Source organism: Chironomus tepperi, unplaced genomic scaffold (genome assembly GCF_022539635.2).
Source record: "Chironomus tepperi strain 1889 unplaced genomic scaffold, CSIRO-AGI_Ctep_v1 contig_335, whole genome shotgun sequence".
Lineage (NCBI taxonomy): Eukaryota > Metazoa > Arthropoda > Insecta > Diptera > Chironomidae > Chironomus > Chironomus tepperi.
In genome coordinates, this window is record NW_027226457.1 from 2,704,450 (window position 1) to 2,722,982 (window position 18,533).

Here is an 18,533-nt window from a genome sequence, read left to right on the forward strand (position 1 = left end):
ATGGTAGAAATTTTTGTGTCTTGAAAAGTGTCAAGATCAGCACCAATGCTAAGTAACCATAAACATTATTATCAGAAATTGAACTTTTTCTACTAAAATTGAAATTTAATCCTTTTAGATCAGTGGTGGGCAACCTTTGTGCATGCCATGAACCGTATGCCATGTCAGTTAAGGCTTACGACCAAGGTGTGCCGCAAAAAATGAAAGGTTGCCTTCCACTGTATCAGATTATCGATTTTAAATATTTCTAAAATTACATTCAGCATACATATTTGCATTTCAATTAGATCATGTAAATAAATACTAATTATATATTGTGTGTAAATTTACATTATTAGCTACACTTACTTATTAGGCCACAATAATGAACAACGTCTATTTGCACTCACATTAAAGGCACATCATAATAGTAATGAGATCAATTAGCATCAATTATTGATGATACATAAATTATAACCGTGGGATATTATTAATGTAAAATGAGGTACTTACTCGGACCTAAAATGAGAACAGAAAAAGAGAGAAAAAAACAGAAAAGTCATCATTAGTAAAATAGAAAATCCACATTTACGTATGTTACAACAAATAAGCTTTTTATGTTTTGGATACGATAGTCGAATAGAAACAAATATTATATATGCAGGAACAGCAACAATAGCATTACATTTAACAACAGATTGGAATCATGCTTATGTGATAAGGAAAAAAAAAGGAGGAAAAACGTTCGGAAAGAAGAATAAATAGACGATGTAATGTATACATTAAGAAGGTGAGCACATCGAAATCGAATAAAACATTTCTTTTTTGTCTCCACTTGACATTGAATTTCATTATTGGTGATGACAATATGAAAACAGAGTAAATGAGGAGACAGACGTGTAATTAAACTTGATAACATAATTAGTATTAAAGTTTAACACAGGTTTGTGAAGCGTAAAAAGCATTGAAGCGAGATGTAGAAATAAAAAAATAATCAATAAAACCATTAAGACATAAATTTGCTGAATGTTGCTTTAAAATTTTCAATAAAAGTCATTCATAAATGACGTTTCGACTCAAATTTCCACCAAAAAGGAGAGCATTGAACTAATGCTTGTTAAGATTCTCAGATAAGAAGAAAAATGCTCTCTATCCTGTGACCTGAATGAAGTATTTAAGTTATTAGTATATAAAATACCTAAAACATAAAGATGAATTTATAAAGCATATGTCCGGACTTAATAAATATTTCATAACATTACAACATGCAAAGTATGCTGCAGCAAATTCTCTACAGTATAAGTCAGAGTTCATCTAGCTAACTCAAGAGCTGGTCCTATAACGCAATGCTATTCTGCAAGGTGAGAGGAGGGGTATCAGATCGATATCAGCACCTTCCCTAATTTTTGAAAAATTCTTCAATTTGTTCCCCAAATTTTTTGCATTTAATATCAAATTAAAAACCTCCCACTTTTGGCTACACCCGTTACTAATCATGAGACGTCATCAATGAACGACTCCTTATCGCATTTTTTATGATTCAACATTAAAAGAATTTACTGCAAATGGAAATTTTGTTTAAAAAGGAAAAATATGAAAATATAAATCCACTCACTTTTTGCGATTACGAATATCATAATTTTTACGATCATTTTCATTAGTTGAATTGTCGTCGATTTCAAAATGTACACGACAACCCAAACGTGAAAGGTCCAAAATTCTATGGAAAAAGAGAAAGGACAAAAGTCAATACTTTTTGTCATCACTTTTTTTAAGATGCTTTTTTTCATTAAACGTGAAAAATGTTTATATGTCCGTTAATGGCCTGAATGGGTGCCTTTTTCATCGTTAATGTTTAAGGTTATTGGCTCATATGTCTGTGTAATCAATCTTCCCTCTTATTCCTTTTTCATTTGTTATATTTATTGCTCTATATACAGTTACTAAGAATTTCTACGTTTTTATATCTTTCATTTCAAATTAAATGCAATTTTTTATGGACAAATTGTCTACGGACAATCAAATTTTAAGACCCGATGTCGACTGTGAACAATTTTATTCCCGTTTAAAAAATTATTCAGAAATATGATTGATTTTATGTTTATTCTTCCATTTTGTACACATTTTTTTCGTTTCAAGAAGGCTGTTTGTGATTGAAATTTATGCACACTTAAGTTATTGATTTTTTTTCGTATTTTTGAGGTTTTCTTTCACCTGTTTTCCATGAAAATTGAATAATATTGTCAGACCTACATCAAATACTATGAAGTGGTTGTTGACATATCGAAACACGTCACGTTTTGTACAATTGGCATGACATTAAGTAAAAGTGATTTAGTTATTGAAAAATTGGATTTAAATTCATCTTTAAAGCAGTCAAATCCCTCAAGGATTATTTATGTCTGTATAAAGTTAAGAAACTCAACTTCCAAAAAGTGAAAAAATGTTTAAAATTTATCTTCATAATTCTTCTATTCTTTAAGAAATAAGATTAATGAGGAACAATAAAAACATCAAAATGCGTCTAATAATTCTGCGAGTATTGTGTGCGTGTAAATGATCTCATTTATTTTATTTGTACGAAGGAAATTTGCTTTACATTGTGTGGAAATTGATGCCGGAAAAGTGGTGTACGTAACGGACTCTATTTTCGTCTACATTAAGTAATACACACATGAGTAAATTGTAATCTAGTTCACCAAACATGAAATCGAAAGCCATCAAAGATTCCTGATAGTGAGTTAAAGTGTGAAATATATAAAAACTAAGTGTTTTTATACGTTTACATAAGAATCCTTTCCTTTCTTTCCGTGCACATAAGTTTGGCAAACAATCGTATGCTTCTTGCATGTAAACAACATCATCATTGTCGTCAACTTTATTGACAGAAAATCATGAAGGAAAACAAAAACAAAAAAACAATTTCACTTCCTCATCTATTTCAGTTTATTTTCAGTTTGCTATCTCAAGTTGATTGATGTATTAAGGCATACATAAATTTTAAAAAAGTCTAATTTATTCTTTATTTTTCATCATTTCCTTTACAAGTGTAAACAGAACACGTTAATGTATTAACTTCGTGCTGATCCTGTAACTTTTATTTACAGGAACAAGTTTAAAGCTTATTGCACATTTCAAGTTTGTGAAAACATTTATCATACTTTTGAATTTTAAATGGATTTTTATTTTGTATTAAATGAAAAGTTTTTCAACCCTATTTTTTTAAGTTTACTTTTGAGGATTTTATGAAGTTTGGCTTGAATGGAGTTGTTGTTGCTGGTGTGTCTGACTATTATATTTACTGCATAAGTCTCCTTAAGCTTCGTTTAATTAATTTTTATAACTTAATTATAATTACTGTTTATTTTAACTGGTACTTTGAATCGTATGCTCTACATTTGATTCCAGTCATCCATTTAAGTTTGAATTGTGAATTCTTTAGGATATCGAGCTACAATTTGGCATCAAAGCTCGAAGTCATCTCAGATTTTGTATGAAAAAGTCTACTTAAATTGTACCAAACATTCGAGTTTGTCTATTCTGAAGCTAGAGTCCTTTAAATGCCATTCCATAACTTCAACAAAAATAGTTGAACATCCCAAAAAATGCACTTTTGACCAGCATCCCAAAATAGACTTTCCAACTACTCCCTGTTTACACTGTAACACAAAAGAGCTATAAGTAGATTTTCATAAATTCTAGAACAAACAGGAGAGGATGTACACGTGAGAAACTTGAAGAGAAAGGAAAGGAAAGGAAAAAAAATCGAAAGTATTTCCTTTAATACTTAGTAAAACTTTTTTTATTCTACAAATGCATGCTATCGTGCTAAAGGCATCTAAACATTTTGTGGCTTCTCATTTTTCCATCACGTTTTATTTTACTTTCTGTATTTCTCACATAGCTTTTCATACACTACACATATTCCACCTATTGTGTATGCCGAAACTTTAATATTATTAAAAATACGTCAACTACGAAGAGGCCAAACAATTTCCCTTATAAACTTTGGTGAACATTTTATTGACATGAAAGTTTTTTAATGAAATTCAAGAAAACTTTGGATTCTTCTTCTGTTTTCTTGGTTGAATAGTTTTATAAATCAATGTGAAAAATTGATTTTTGTAGATTTTCTTTGTGATTTTAAGCACAGTTTGAATTTATTGCAGAGAGTTTTTGTGGATTCGAATCTGAATAATTTATGAAGATTTCCTTACAATAATTGACGTTCTGCTGTTGAACTAAATTTATTTCCATTCAATTTCAATTTCAATTTCCCACAAGTCAACTCTTTATCTTTCAATTCTTTAGAGACCAAAGAGTAGCTGAGGATACGAACTTAAGGGAATATTTAACCTCAAATCTCAACGATTTCGCTTCATTTCACATTCAACCCCAATTTACAAATAAATTCAAAACACAAAATAATTTCACGATCAGTTAGTAAAATTGATGACAAATTCAAAAGAAGAACACGATATAATAACTCACAAGTAATTATCCTACACTTGTCACACAAAAAATAAATTAATTTTCATTTCATATTTTCTGTTCCAAGAAACGAGAACATTATTCGTGCAACAGTCCGTCCTAGATACACATTCAGACGATTCTCTAATATTAACTATATTTTTACATGAAACACTTACTCAATTTGATTTATAACGAACGATAGAAATGAAACACGAAAAATGAAATTGGAAAGCTTTCAAATGCAACAGGATTAAGATTAGTATTTTTCTTTTCTATTCATTTCTCTTCTTCATTTCTTATGCTTTATATCATTAATGATTTGGAAAAATGAAAAGACTCTTTTTGACCTTCATTTTCGATCTGTTCTCTTTCTTTTGGGTATTTACACAAAAAAATCTGTTTCTCATTTCAACTGCTGTGTTTTAGTTCAATTTATTCTTCTTCTTACTTTATCGTTACATTTCATTTATTTTTCACAATGTTCTTACTTGTTTTTCACTCGCAAATATCGCTTATTGAAGCACAACATGTTTCATCGACTTACACTTATTACAAGAAATCGATGTTTTCAAGTTATTTTCAACTAGCAATTTTATTTGATTTTTCACTGTGTGGCGTGAAAAAGCCACTAATTAAGTTAAAAAACATTTTAGTTGTGGTTTGGATTGTGGGAGGGGTGGAGAAATAGCACAATTTGTCTCAACTCAAGACAATGGGGTTTTATGGTCAAACATGAAGAGGCATGTTCCAATAATTTTAATTAAGTTTGTTGGGGGAGTGTTCATGAATGACGTCTAAGGACCTTGAGATATCTTAAAATGTAGCTTGTTAATGGTATAGCACACGATTTTGAGATAGGTAAACTGCCTGATTTGGAAACATCAGAAGCGTTTCTTCCTTTATTTTCCTATGCATCTGAAGGAATTCGGGATAAATTTTGAAACCATTTGTGTGGAAAAAAGCTGAATTTTGCCTTTAGCTGCATGACTATATCGAGATTTTAATGATTTACCCGCCATTTCTACTTCCAAAGCTTTACTTTCAAAAACATCCAATTATCCGTAGGAATTCAGAAAGAAAGTTTACATCGATTAAGAATAATCTTCGAAATTGTCCAAAATCTTCCTCAAACATAAACAGACATCATTAATGAACAATCCTCCCCAATATGTAAGCTTGTAAAATTTACTTCAAACATGTTCTTGTTCAATTTAATTTTCAGTTTGTGGGTACTGCTAACCAAGCATAAATGAATGATGGAAGAAATGGGAAAAGAAAATGTTTCACCCCTTACCCTCCATCTTCCTCTTCCTCACTTATTTCAGATTCACTTTTATTGCCTGATGGAATAGCAAGAGTGCACATTTTTTGGTCTTTTATAATTTCGTCGGTTTGCTCCTTAACCACTTCAACTTCAACCATTTTGATTGAACTTTTTGTATGATTTTTTATTCCTTTATGTCACTTTAATTACTTTTTTTTTTCTTTAATTGATTTTATAAATTTAATTTCCGAAGGCACTTTTTGCTTATTGTTCAGGTCTTTTCCGATCCGATAGAGAAATTCGAATGACCACATTATTGTGGCAAATGCTTTCAAGTGAGTTCTTAATAGACACTTTAAGGGCTTCAGTTTAAATTTGATTAGGTTTCACACCACTACTCTTACATATTTTATTATTTTCTTATACCTAGTGTAACTCACGTGAATTTAGTAATTCTCATTTTCAATGTAAACATGAAGTTCATGAACTCGTCTAGTTAAGTTTACGTTATACAATCAATAAAAATTTCCATTTGATCGACATTTCTTTTTTCTCCAGACTTGTGACTACACATGCTAATGTAATAAAATTATTATGAACTTGAGGATGATTTTTAGTTCACATAAACGTCACGTTTGTAGTGTCTAGTAAGTTTTATGTCTCTATATTAAGTCCTTATCTATGATTTTAATATTTCATAAATTTTAGGAAGTTATTTGGGCTTTATGTTAATCATGTACGCAAATTTTCCGTAATAAATGCATGAAAGTCATTGAGCTGTCAAGATATTTCATCATGACGAATTTGTGTGTCTCCAAAAAGTTTCTTAGTAAGAGAATTTATGCAAAATTCAAGCAAAATTGTAGTTGCTTAATGAGATGTAGCTAGTCAGGGTTGTAAGGATTTGAGTAAGATTAACTAAGATTCCAAATGAAATTACGCCGAATTTTGAAGTTCAAGGCAGTTTCAAATTCTGATAATTCTAAATCAATCTAAAATTAAGCTTTGATTCAAAGTTCAAGGCATCAAATAACTCAATTTTGCGACTCTCAGAAATTGACTCTTCCTACTTCAGCTAATATTTGAGATTAATTACATTAATTCAATTAATAATTTTTCATTTCAATTCTATGAAATCAAGTAATTAATCTAATTTTTAAGCTACTGTAAATATATTTTCAGAAAAGAAATTGTTATTATACTTAACAACATGCTTTAAGCTAACCCTGACCTGCCCTTGATGAAAATGTTTTAAGAAGCGACAACCCTTAAAATGAGTTACTAAAATATTCATGTATTCAATTTGTTAGCGTGCCAAAAAAGATGGAAATAATGGAAAGATGAGAGATGAAGAAGCTTCAAGTTAATCTAATTATCATAAAATTTTTTTTCGAGAGCTAAGCAAAAGTTTAGACATTTTTTTTCCTCAAATATTTCACGAACTAATGAGTTTTTACATTCAATGAATTGTGTTGTCAACGTCTAATTTCATTCAGGTATGAGAAAATACATCCTGAATTATGGTAAGTGACAACAAAAATCTCATTTAGAATCATTACTATCAGCATTTGTCTTTATAACTACTCAATTACATTAATTCAAATGAAAATGAGAAATTTTAATTTAATTTGACTGATTAGACAGCTTTTTCTAAATCTTGAACATTCATCACGTCCTTCTTTCACACAAATTTACTCTACGTGTTTATTTCGTTCGTCCATAGCATTTTCAATTCATATTCATGTACTTCATCTTTGCTCATTCAACCATCGGACCGTCTTTTAATTAAATTAATTATCATAATTTATGATGTTCTCATATTTTTTTAATGTGATCTTCTTGTTTTATCATGACTAAATGAATTGAAAAATTTCCTCTGACTCAATTTAGAAATTCGAAATTTATGTTAGTGACAAAAAAATTGAAAATTCAATTTTTATAGCATTTTAAACACGTGATTATCACGAGACTATTAAGACGCGTCATCACATATAATAATTTTGTTCTTTTAATAATCATTTCACACATTCGACATCGACTTATCCACTTACATTAAGAAATACTTAAACATTTGAGAGATTTTCTTCTGTAGATACAACAGAAACACATGAGTTCTTATGCTTCTTTCTCTTCAAATATTGACACAAACAATAATTTTCACATGTAGCAAATTTGAACTTTTTATTATTATTTATCCAACAAATAACAAATTGTCAAGCAATTATATTTTGCGCTCGATTTATTATGGAAAACTTGAAAGCGCTATGCTTATACAAAAAATAATAATAACTCTAATTAAAAAACTTTTCATTCTCTCAGGAAAAAAAATAAATAAAATTGGAAGACACGAAAAGGACTTTTGAGTATGTGTCGTTGTTCCTGTACTTGATTATTGTGAGAAAATAAATAAAAACAAAAAAAAGTATCAAGTAAAGTGTAAATACATGTGAGAAAATCTCTCAAAAAGAAAAAAATCTCATCTCGCGACTCATTAACATTCAAGCATCACTTTGATGGGTATCAAAAATAGCTTTCCGTCCCCGCAAGTGATCTATTTTTAGTATAGTTTTTTTCTTTCTTTATTTTTAATATTCCTTTTTTTTCTATTCGTGCGATGATCGTCTGCAGTTTCATATTTGCTTTCGTAACTACTATTATTATTTTCTTCTTTCTTTTCTTTTCTTTCCTTTTTCTCATAATATTGAGTAAATAATAATGAGAAAATCACAAATAAAGGCAATTGTGAAGAGGTCTATTGAACATGCATCTGCTTATAACGCATTTTGGTGTGTTTGGAATTAGGATTGAATTTTGTCTTATTAGATTTTTATTGTAATGTTGGGATGAAGTGCATCAGTTCAGGGGTCTATTTATGGTATTCAGGGGCCAACCATCTCCCTCATGATTGAGGAATTTCATCAATTGACTAGGATTTTTTGAATCCTTAAATCTCTCTAATTTCTCAAAGCAAAAGCTCTTCATACTGAAATGTGTCTGTTTGTCTTATAATTCGATTCTATCCTAATCAGCCAAGCTTTTCACAGCAGTCAAATTAGCTTGGAAATTGCCATTTGGACGCCATGTGACAATCACTTGACTACCATGAATAATTTATCCCGGTCGGGTATTGAAGGTAAATTTACAGAATTTTGCCAAGACAAGTATAGCGTTGACAAATCAAAGGACCGCGAATGCCATCTGTCATCGGCAATTCGGCAGACACAGGCTAGTCAATCTCATGGAATGCTGCCAATTGTAAATTTTAAAATTAAGTAAATGACAATATATTGCCAAGCACACACTAAGCTAGGGCGATAGACTTTTGCTGAGAAGCTAATTGTGAAAATTGGTTTCAAAAATTATGTTTTTACTCTAAAAACTCCCTTTGAAGTCGTAAACTAATTTAAAATAGACTTTTTGACCCCCCTTCGTAATAAAATCTCAAAATTCCTCCCCGAGGGCGTTATGGAATAAGCAAACGACCACATTGAGAACGACCACTAAATTCACTCTAACCACACGCGCCAAAACTTACGATTCTATTAAATTTATCTTCATTAAGTAAGAAAAAGATGGAAAAAAATCAAATTAACGCAAACATATAAATATTCATTATTAGAGTAACGATTGCACAGCGTGCATTTATTCACAGCATCGTCAATCCCAAAACACCAATCAACAACATTTCTCGTTAAAATTAAATAAAAATAAGCAATTTAACAAGACAGACAAAGCACTTTAATTACAGCACATCTCGTTTGTACGAAAAAATATATAAGATATATTGTCTAAATAAAATAGAAAAAAATGTTTAATTAATTTTCATTTCTAAATGTAATATAAGTAGGTGGATCATTCACTTTTTATTTTACAACGTAGTCAGGTGCATTTCAAAGTTTGGTTAAATTTAGACTGAATTCCAATAAAAAATTTAGTAAATTGATTTTCCATCGTGCTTGCATTTCAATCAATGAGGTAGTGGAAAAAAAGGTTGTGTAAGAAATTTTCTTAATTTGTGCAATCGATTCAGGCAATGGTGACGTGAAATTAATTATAAGAATGGAGAAATCAATAGTTAATTAAATTCAGGAAGAAGAGACGATTTTTTTTCGTTGTCTTTTCACAAAATGTCACATTAAAATATTTAATTAATACAAAACTCACTGTGGCAGCAATTTTGAACAATTTTCAATCGATAATTCACTGTCATCAGTTTCTTTAAAGATTGCTCTATTTTCTCCGACACACTTCATTTTTCTGTATCCACGAAAGTACGTCATTTTATATTCAGCGACTTTACATTAGTGAATTCAAATAAATTGCATATATATTTTTTTTATTAATATAATAAATTGCAACTAATTTATCTCGTACAAGTCGTTTGTTCGACATTTAAATTCAAACTTATTTCATTTCTACGGAAATCGTATCAAATTTTCAATCATTTTAAGCTTTATTAATCGGTAAATGTTCTATATATGATGGACTAGATTAGATATGGTCAATAGTGACAGACGAAGGCGCATTTTCTAGATATTAATTTGAAATATTGGAATTTTGGGGTCTCAAAATTCGTTTTTAATTGCGTAAAGTAATAAGTAATGGCTTCTTAATCAACAAGATTAGACAACTTTGCATAATGTTCAGTTAATAACTAGATCTAATGATCGTCTAATGACCTACTAATGAAAGTCGACATACTTTATGGAACGATCTGGAGAAAATGTCATTAATCGACTGTAGGTCTAGCAATTAACTAGAAAATATATCAAGTTGTCCATTCCGGCAATAAACACCTAATGTGTCTTAAACTAAGATTTCTCGAAGTTACGACAAATTCTTCCGACTAAGACCGAGACTACCGGGAAGTTATTAACAGGTCAATTGTCGGAAAGTCTCGGTTTCGGTCTGAGCATCAAGAAACCTTACCTTAAGTCATAGTTGACAGGACTGCAAAGTGGAGAGGTCTTCATTGGAGTAGGACTTCAAAATAGATGGACTTAGTGAAGACATCTTTATTTAATTTTAGAGTCCGAACGCTCAAAGCCCTGACAATTCTGCCTTAGACTAGATGACTTTCATTACAAAAGGTCGAACAGACAGAGCAACCAATAGAACAATGAGAAACAACAGCTCCAATAAAATGGAAAATGAAATAAAAACTAATTATAATTTATATAACGTGAGGTAAACTATAAGACGTTTGGGATGTTACAGAACACAGCACGACAATTTAAAGGAAATATTGTAGAATTGTGAATATAGAAAATTTCCTAAGGGAATGAGCAATTTTTCTCTGAACATTTCAATTTTCTATGAACGTCACGCTAACATTGTGGAAGCAAAAAAATAATAAAGCGATTTCTTGATTTATAAATTTTATTCACTTCATTACTTACCAAGTAGTTCAACTATAAGTATACTTAAAGGATGGAGACGACGCAAAAAATATATAAATTTATTTTTTATATGCATGCACAGTGTGAGTAGATTTGCTTTTTGAAAAATTGCACACTGTACGGTAAAATGGAAATAGCAAATTGAAATTATACGAGGTCATTAAAAAAGGAGAAATTCATAAAGTTTAAAAAGAGCTTTTTGTGGTTGACTTTAAACTCATCCATGTGTAATACCACAAATTACTATGAAAATATATGTGCATGAATAAAATGTAACAGATTGTTTTAAAATATTCCCTATATAAGTTCTTACTATTTTTCATGTGGAAACAGATAGTGAATAACAAATGGATTTGTCTGCAAAAGTGTGCTAATAGATTTATGAATCATCTGCAGAATTATTCATTCAATATTACGTATATATGTATGTCCGAAAGGATAATACATTTTGTGATATTTGTTCAACATCCCTTAATTCCTTTAATCTGTATTATCCTTTATACAAATGGATGCATTGAAATATATGTTTTGTTTTATTTCAGAATTCAATTATTATGATATCAAAATTCTACGTAAATATGAGAAGCTTTAAGTCTGATTTAACAATCGAAGATCTGGGGTACGTCAACCCATACTTCTGTCATTTGGCCTCCATATGGGGACGACTTCTATTTGAGAATAAAAGAGCTTTAACAGAGCCTTTAAAGCTTCGTGATGTGTCGTTAATTTGTGTCGCTTGGGTAGATTAAGGAATGGATCAGGAATATGAAATGCATAGGGAGTGTAGGAACTAGAGCTACAAGATCACCTTACGAATGGAATATTGATAGAACGGACCTAAAACTATCACGTTATGCTAATTTAAGCTCGAAAACTCATATTTCGAGACCTAGGTTTGAAAATGATACAGATCGTGCAAAACGGAAGGTCTAAAAATCTATAATACAGAAAAAGCTGACCTGTTGTTCTTATCCGAACTCAATAAAATTGTATTTTTGATACTATATCGGACCATAATATCGACCAAATTTTACTTAAGAAAAGCTTCAGTTCTACATACTTAAAGCTCTAAACTTTCATTTCTAAATTATTCAAGTAACCGTCTAAAGTCAATCCTCCCACTCACATGATATTATGCTGTCACGCAAATATAAAAATTAGCTTTTATTGCCAATATGAATTCCAAATGTATTCAATGAAACTAGAAATCAGCCAGCTGATGTTCGTACGAATGACTTGTGCCAAAATATTTAAGAAAATAAAGAAAAATCTTCTCCTTTTAACTTCATTTCCTCAATTTGTATGATAATAGTGATATTGAATAAAAGAGCAATAAACGAATCTCGTGCCACATGACATTTTGTTCGTGTTGCTTGATATGAGCATATATGCAATTTAAAATCATAATGCTCAACAGCAGTGATGTGTAAGTGTGTATTGTAGAGCAGAGAAATGAATGATTTAAAGTATTTGCGAGTTGAGCTCACTTCGTGTTTATATTTTTCTTTCTTTTTTTAGTGAAAACTTTTATATAAATGTGTATTAATAAATAAAATAAAGCTGAATGTATTCTATGAGTAGTAAACACGTATATCCAATATAATCACATGTATATCTCGCTACTATATGTAACATATTTCATCTCGTCTCCGTTCTGTATGTCTTATTACTTTCCCGTTGTTTACGTTTTTTTTGTGTATATTTTTCGTTCAATTACACTAAAGTCCCACACACAACTGTGACACTTTTTTTCGTGATCTCATTCTTTTTTGCCTTCTCTTCATGAACTTGAATGTGTAATAATTTAATTTTTTTGTACGTAAGTATATGCAAAAACAAACTTTTTTGGAGGTTTATGCGACAATTCGCACTTGACATTTCATAATAAATTTTAAAGATATCAAGTGATAACAAATGATATTACAATGGAATGTCACAAAGAGTCAACAATACTTGAGTTTAATCGGCAAAACTAAGATGAATATCCAATTCATAAAAAGTCTTAATTAAAGTTAATTTATTTGTGTACTTACGGTATTCTCTTATATGACAATGGAATGATGTGATTGTCATCTGTTATTGAGTCCAATGATGACGATTCGGGTACCGTTGAGTCATTCGGCGATGATGGATTGAAACAGGAATGATTTTTGTGTCCACGATCGTGAATCTGATGATTGATAAACTTAATTAACATTGAACTTGATTTATGAATACTCTTGACACTTTTCATAAACTATCTACTATGTATACACTTTGTGTCAATGAATTTAATTACTGTGAGATTCATTTATTTTGAATTGTCTTTTTTTGAGTGAATAATTAAAAGGCACTTAATATCACTACGATTTGCCGTTACACGATAACTTATTCCCGATATTTTTTGAACATATTTAATTTAATTAACTAATTAATTTCACGAAAAATTAATTGTGAACTATATAATGTAAGCAAAAAGAAATTTTGAGACTTATGAGTAAGATATTTGTGCAATTGTAGTAGTGTTAAATATGTTAAACCAACACAAGTAAACAAGATATTTAATGATCTTAGAAATTTATTTTTTATCAGTCGATTTTTCGCAATGACTTGATGAGATTCTTGACACAATTCACTATTTTTAACTTAATTCATTCAAACATCTTCGTAAGTCACTAAATTTAATTCATTATTTACGATAAAACTGGATAGCAAAAAAACCGTTACAAAATTTTTTAAACGCACGCTACTGAGATAAAAAATTTGTAATGTTTTATTTGAAAATATTTTGACCGTTGAACATAATTTTGTTAATTACTTTATGCAGCTGTAATTTGTAATGAAACGCCATGCATGACATGAGAACAAACAGTAAAATTATAGAACTAGAGCGATATAATATTAATAAATAAACAATTCTCATTGCCAAGATTTTTAATGAATGCCATGAAAATAAATTCTAGACTATTATTAAAATCATTGACTTGAGGTTAACTAAAAGCTATTCAGCCATCACCTATGATCATGATTATTGATATAAACTATAACTAATTTTGCGGCTTTTATGGATATGCGATATTTTTGCATTATTGGATTTTATTTACATATTTAAATATTGCTTGTAAATAATTAACATTCACTCCTATTTTTTCATGTCACTCGAGAGATATTACATGTCATCTTGAGACTATATTAACACACTTATATACTACGTGATGCAAATATTATTACAAAATTGAGATATTTAATGCATCTTTAGGAAATTCACTTCGACTGCCTTATTAAGGTGATTGTTGGCTTTGTATAATGTTTTGACGCGTAAATTTGCATGATCTCACCGTATCCATTTCAATAGAACTACTTAAAATCACGTTAAACTCGATAAAATCACTTTTATTCACTTTTAAGCGCAAGAATTATTTTCTTCAAAATCTAACCTGATCAAAGCAATCTTTTTTAAATCTCAAATGTCCGTTAAAACAACTACAACAACAACTTACACTATTAACATGAAAAATTCCATGATTCTTGAATCTCCACTTCATTTTTGAGCCAATGTTTAATAGCACTAAGAATTCTCAATATTTTTTTCGTTAACACAAGCGGTTAAATTATCAATTCCATTGATAATGACCTTTATTTAAACTTTTTAAGTACACAAAAAAACTTTTATCATCAATTTTAATACTTTCAGGATGTATTTGTTCAAATAATTATCAAAAAACTCAGATCTAGTGATCATCAATGGAATAATCAACAAACTAAATTTAGTGTTTAATGTTAGAGACGTTCAAATGCTACTGAAAGTAAATGAAAACACAATGAACGACATAGAGGCACGTTAGCATGTGTGAAATATAACTATAGGCTTACTACAGAACTCTCATTATACACCGTGCTGATTTACAAACAGATTTAATATACCGACATGGAATGCTGAATTTATGCATTATTTAGTATGTTGCCGATAAAGTCATGCAATGTCGAAAAGAAACGACAATTAAATCACAAATATTTACATGTGAATATTCAGATTAAATGTCCATGATGATGATCTTGATTCTTTATTCGCGTATTTATCTTGTTTTACCAGTTTTTTTTTCTTCCTCATATTAGTAAGGTGCGACGTACTTTTTATAGTCTTCATATGTGTTTTATAAGAAGATATTCTAGAGGCCGGCTGATGATGTAAACAATAAATATTAAGTATCAAAGCTTCTGTTCTACTGAATATTTTATCTGTTTTTAACGACTTTTCAATATTTAAAATTTAACGGTTTTCAAAAATTTGAATTTTGTTCTAAAATTTTTGAGCGTTTTGTTCTAAACAATTTTCAAATCTAATTTGACAGTTTAATTAAGATTAATTTTTTCATGACAAAATGAATCAATTGGAACTCCCTTAAATCTTAATTAAGAAGCGTTTTAAAACAACAAGTCATGCAAAATGCTTAAGACTAATACAATCAAGTATTAATTACTATATAGTAATATTCTATAGAACATCCAGGCACGACATCTGAAATTCTCATCAGCAATTTGCTTTAATAATTAATTAGTAGCCAATTATCAAGTTCACGAGGAAGTCCTAAAGCCCTGAAATATTTCTCAATCTCTCACTGTCTCTCTGCCTTTCTACAGCATGCTATTGTTATTGTTCATTCAGTTTTCGTTAAAAATTGTAGATCGAGATGATATCTTGTGATAAAACTGCCTTAAATAAGATTCGAGGAAGTGATTTTAGTGACAGATTAGCAGAAGAATCTGTTCCGAAAACAGGTAAGGTAAAAATCACGAAAAACCCGAACAATAACAAACATGATAATTTTATTGACCTTGACCTTCACAGAAGAAGTCACAACAGCTGAGCGTCGCTCAATCGTTGTATATCCGATGGAAATAAAAGTTGTAATTATTCTAGAATGGCAATTTTCTAAAGTGTGCAGCATGAGAAGTTTCTTTATTGATCTGATGTGAGTGACTCAATTGAGAGCAATTCTAGTCATGCGGGATATTCTCAACATGGGAATGATTGTTTGTGTTGAATTTAAATACATGGGATAGAACTTAGCATACTGGATATGCTGCAGATCATTAGAAGTATATTTTTAATCCATCGGATTTAATTTAAATCTGAAGATTTATTTTAATCCGTCACGGTTTATTTAAACCTTAAGAATTTCTTGGTCCGCAAAATGACAACCTATCATAACATTCTTAATATTATATCTAGTTTCTCTCTCTCTCGTTTCATATTCTCAGATAAGGTCATAAAATTATAAATGCAAAGTTAAACGGCGATATTCAGATTTTCTGTGTCTGTTTACGAACTTTTTAAAAGTATATGAATTCCAAAGCAGTTTCTGCCTGATTCAACCCTCGAAATACACCGAGACGGTCTTGACTGAAAGTTAGCATTTAAGAGTAAACATGCAATTATTTCCAAAAATACTATGATGAAACGTTTCTTGACGGAAGGCAAGATTCAGGCTTGCAATCTTACCAACTAAATTTACGTCGTTTTTATTACAAAAGAATCAAGTTTTGAAGTTTTGGTGACATTGACAAAAATTTCACAAGTTATGCATATTTTTGATCACATGGTGTAGATCAAATGAATCATGAATGAACTATACAATCAGAAATGCTGTTAATTTTTATGATCTTTAGAACACAGTGTTGCTCAAACTGATTTATTTCACGGCACCCGGCATATCTTCTAGCTAAGTCTCGACCGAAATCGAACACGGTTTGTGGTTTATGGCATTTCCATAAATTTGACTGCAAACTAGTGTGCCGCGACTCACAGTTTGGAAAATACTATATAAACACAATAAATGACACCGGTGTTGATGACTTTCGATTAACGTTGGATAAACCGCCAATAATTCCCCAAATTTTAAATGACTAAGATCAATGAAGTTCTTACTAAGAATATCGATGAATGTCAAAGATTTATTTACGTCGTAAAATGTTAAGAACAATATATTCCACGATCAAGAATTAAAGATTGTGTTTTGTGGCAACGTGACTTTTGATGATGAAGTGGAACTGCATAAAATACGAATTTCATTTAGAATATATTGTCTAATCGAGGAATTTAAACTATCTAAGCGAAATACGAAACTTCTTCCGTGTACATTTCTTAAATTTCATTTTTTATGGACTCAGCACAAGTAGCAAGTCACATCGTTAAATTGAATTAAATTAATATAGTTCACAAGTTCTCACACATAGCTTTACTTTTGCTCAATGTCAATGTCAAACATTTAATTACACATATTAGTTTATGATCACTATATTTAATATCACTATATTCACTGGATATACTCACATCTTTTTTAAAGCAACAAGTGAAAAATTTCATGATTCTCATCTGTTATTTGCCTTAATTCTGTTTTATCATCTTCAAAAACAACACACACGTCTATACGAGTAAAATGTTAAAATCAATATGCTAAATAAAATCGGAAATGAAGCAACAACGGCTAAATTCTTGTTTTCTGTCTGCTCATGCAGCTCTTTTTGGATATAAACACGTTTTTGTTGTTGTTATTTAATTCTTCTTGCGGGTGTAGCTACACATTATTATTATGAGAATATAATTATTTTTTATGATGCACTGTACTTAGTACGGTGGCTGTAGACTCACTGTTATGTGATATATGTCTAACAGAAATGTTAAACTGAGTTTGTTTTTGAAATAAACTAAAAGTGTATTGGGGCTTCATGTGACTGAAAAGTTTAAAAGCATTTTAAATATATGAGCTATTAAAATATATCATGTTTTGGCCATTAAAGTGGATTTAATCGATATTCATGATAAATGGTGATTTTTTTGAAATTTAAATGATGCGAAGAATTTGCGTCTTTTTTGGATTTATTTTCAAAATTTTTGAACTTTTTGAGATGCAAAAAATTTGCGTCTTTTTATGAACTTTTGGATTTATTATTGCAAATTTTGAATTTTGGGGGATGCGAAAATTTGGCGTCATTTTTATTGATGCGAAAATAATTGGCATCATTAATTGACCCAATAATAGTTTGCTGCATCTCTTGTTTATTGTTATTTGCTTCAATTGAGTGAGATGTGAACATTTTTGGTTTTTGCATCATTTTTTTGCATCTTTCATTAATTTTAATTTGCTTCAATTAATTAAAAATGTCAACATTTCATTGCTTCAAAACAAATTAATTGACATGACGTGTATCTTGTATCAAATATCTAATAACAGTGATTCATTAGCGCATTATGATGCAATTAGCTCAATGACAAATAAAAATCACTTGAACTTGTTATCTAATTTTGATGAGATAAAAATCCAAAAACTAAGTTGTCATAGAAATCCTTTGAAAATTAATAATAAGGTCACCTAACTTTTGAGTGAAAAGATCATTGAGATCCAAAGCTGCGCTAGAGAGATGTTTGTTTAACGAGA

The 18,533-nt window shown here is 30.0% G+C and overlaps 1 protein-coding gene across 2 annotated transcripts; it reads right to left on the minus strand.

Moving 5' to 3' along the window:
- Positions 1-321: 321 nt before the first annotated feature.
- LOC139093504 (uncharacterized) lies at positions 322-17,934 on the minus strand. 2 transcript variants are annotated; one of them, XR_011544701.1, is made up of 3 exons: positions 17,429-17,934; positions 13,149-13,285; positions 322-498 (listed from the first exon to the last, which is right to left on the minus strand). XR_011544701.1 is itself a non-coding variant. In XM_070644240.1 (3 exons), the coding sequence occupies exons 1-3, from the start codon at positions 13,346-13,348 to the stop codon at positions 489-491; spliced, it is 315 nt and encodes a 104-aa protein (XP_070500341.1). In that variant the 5' UTR covers positions 13,349-13,552; the 3' UTR covers positions 322-488. The 2 variants fall into 2 exon arrangements, 1 of the variants encoding a protein (XP_070500341.1); XM_070644240.1 differs by lacking the exon at positions 17,429-17,934 and adding an exon at positions 1,595-1,699 and having other exon boundaries at positions 13,149-13,552.
- Between the last annotated feature and the right edge of the window lie 599 nt (positions 17,935-18,533).

Coding starts and splice junctions, on each gene's coding strand:
- LOC139093504 (XM_070644240.1), bottom strand. CDS start 13,348: ATGAAAAGTGTCAAGAGTATTCATAAATCAAGTTCAATGTTAATTAAG. Junction 1,700..13,148: donor TTGTCATATAAGAGAATACC/GTAAGTACACAA, acceptor CTTTTTCCATAG/AATTTTGGACCTTTCACGTT.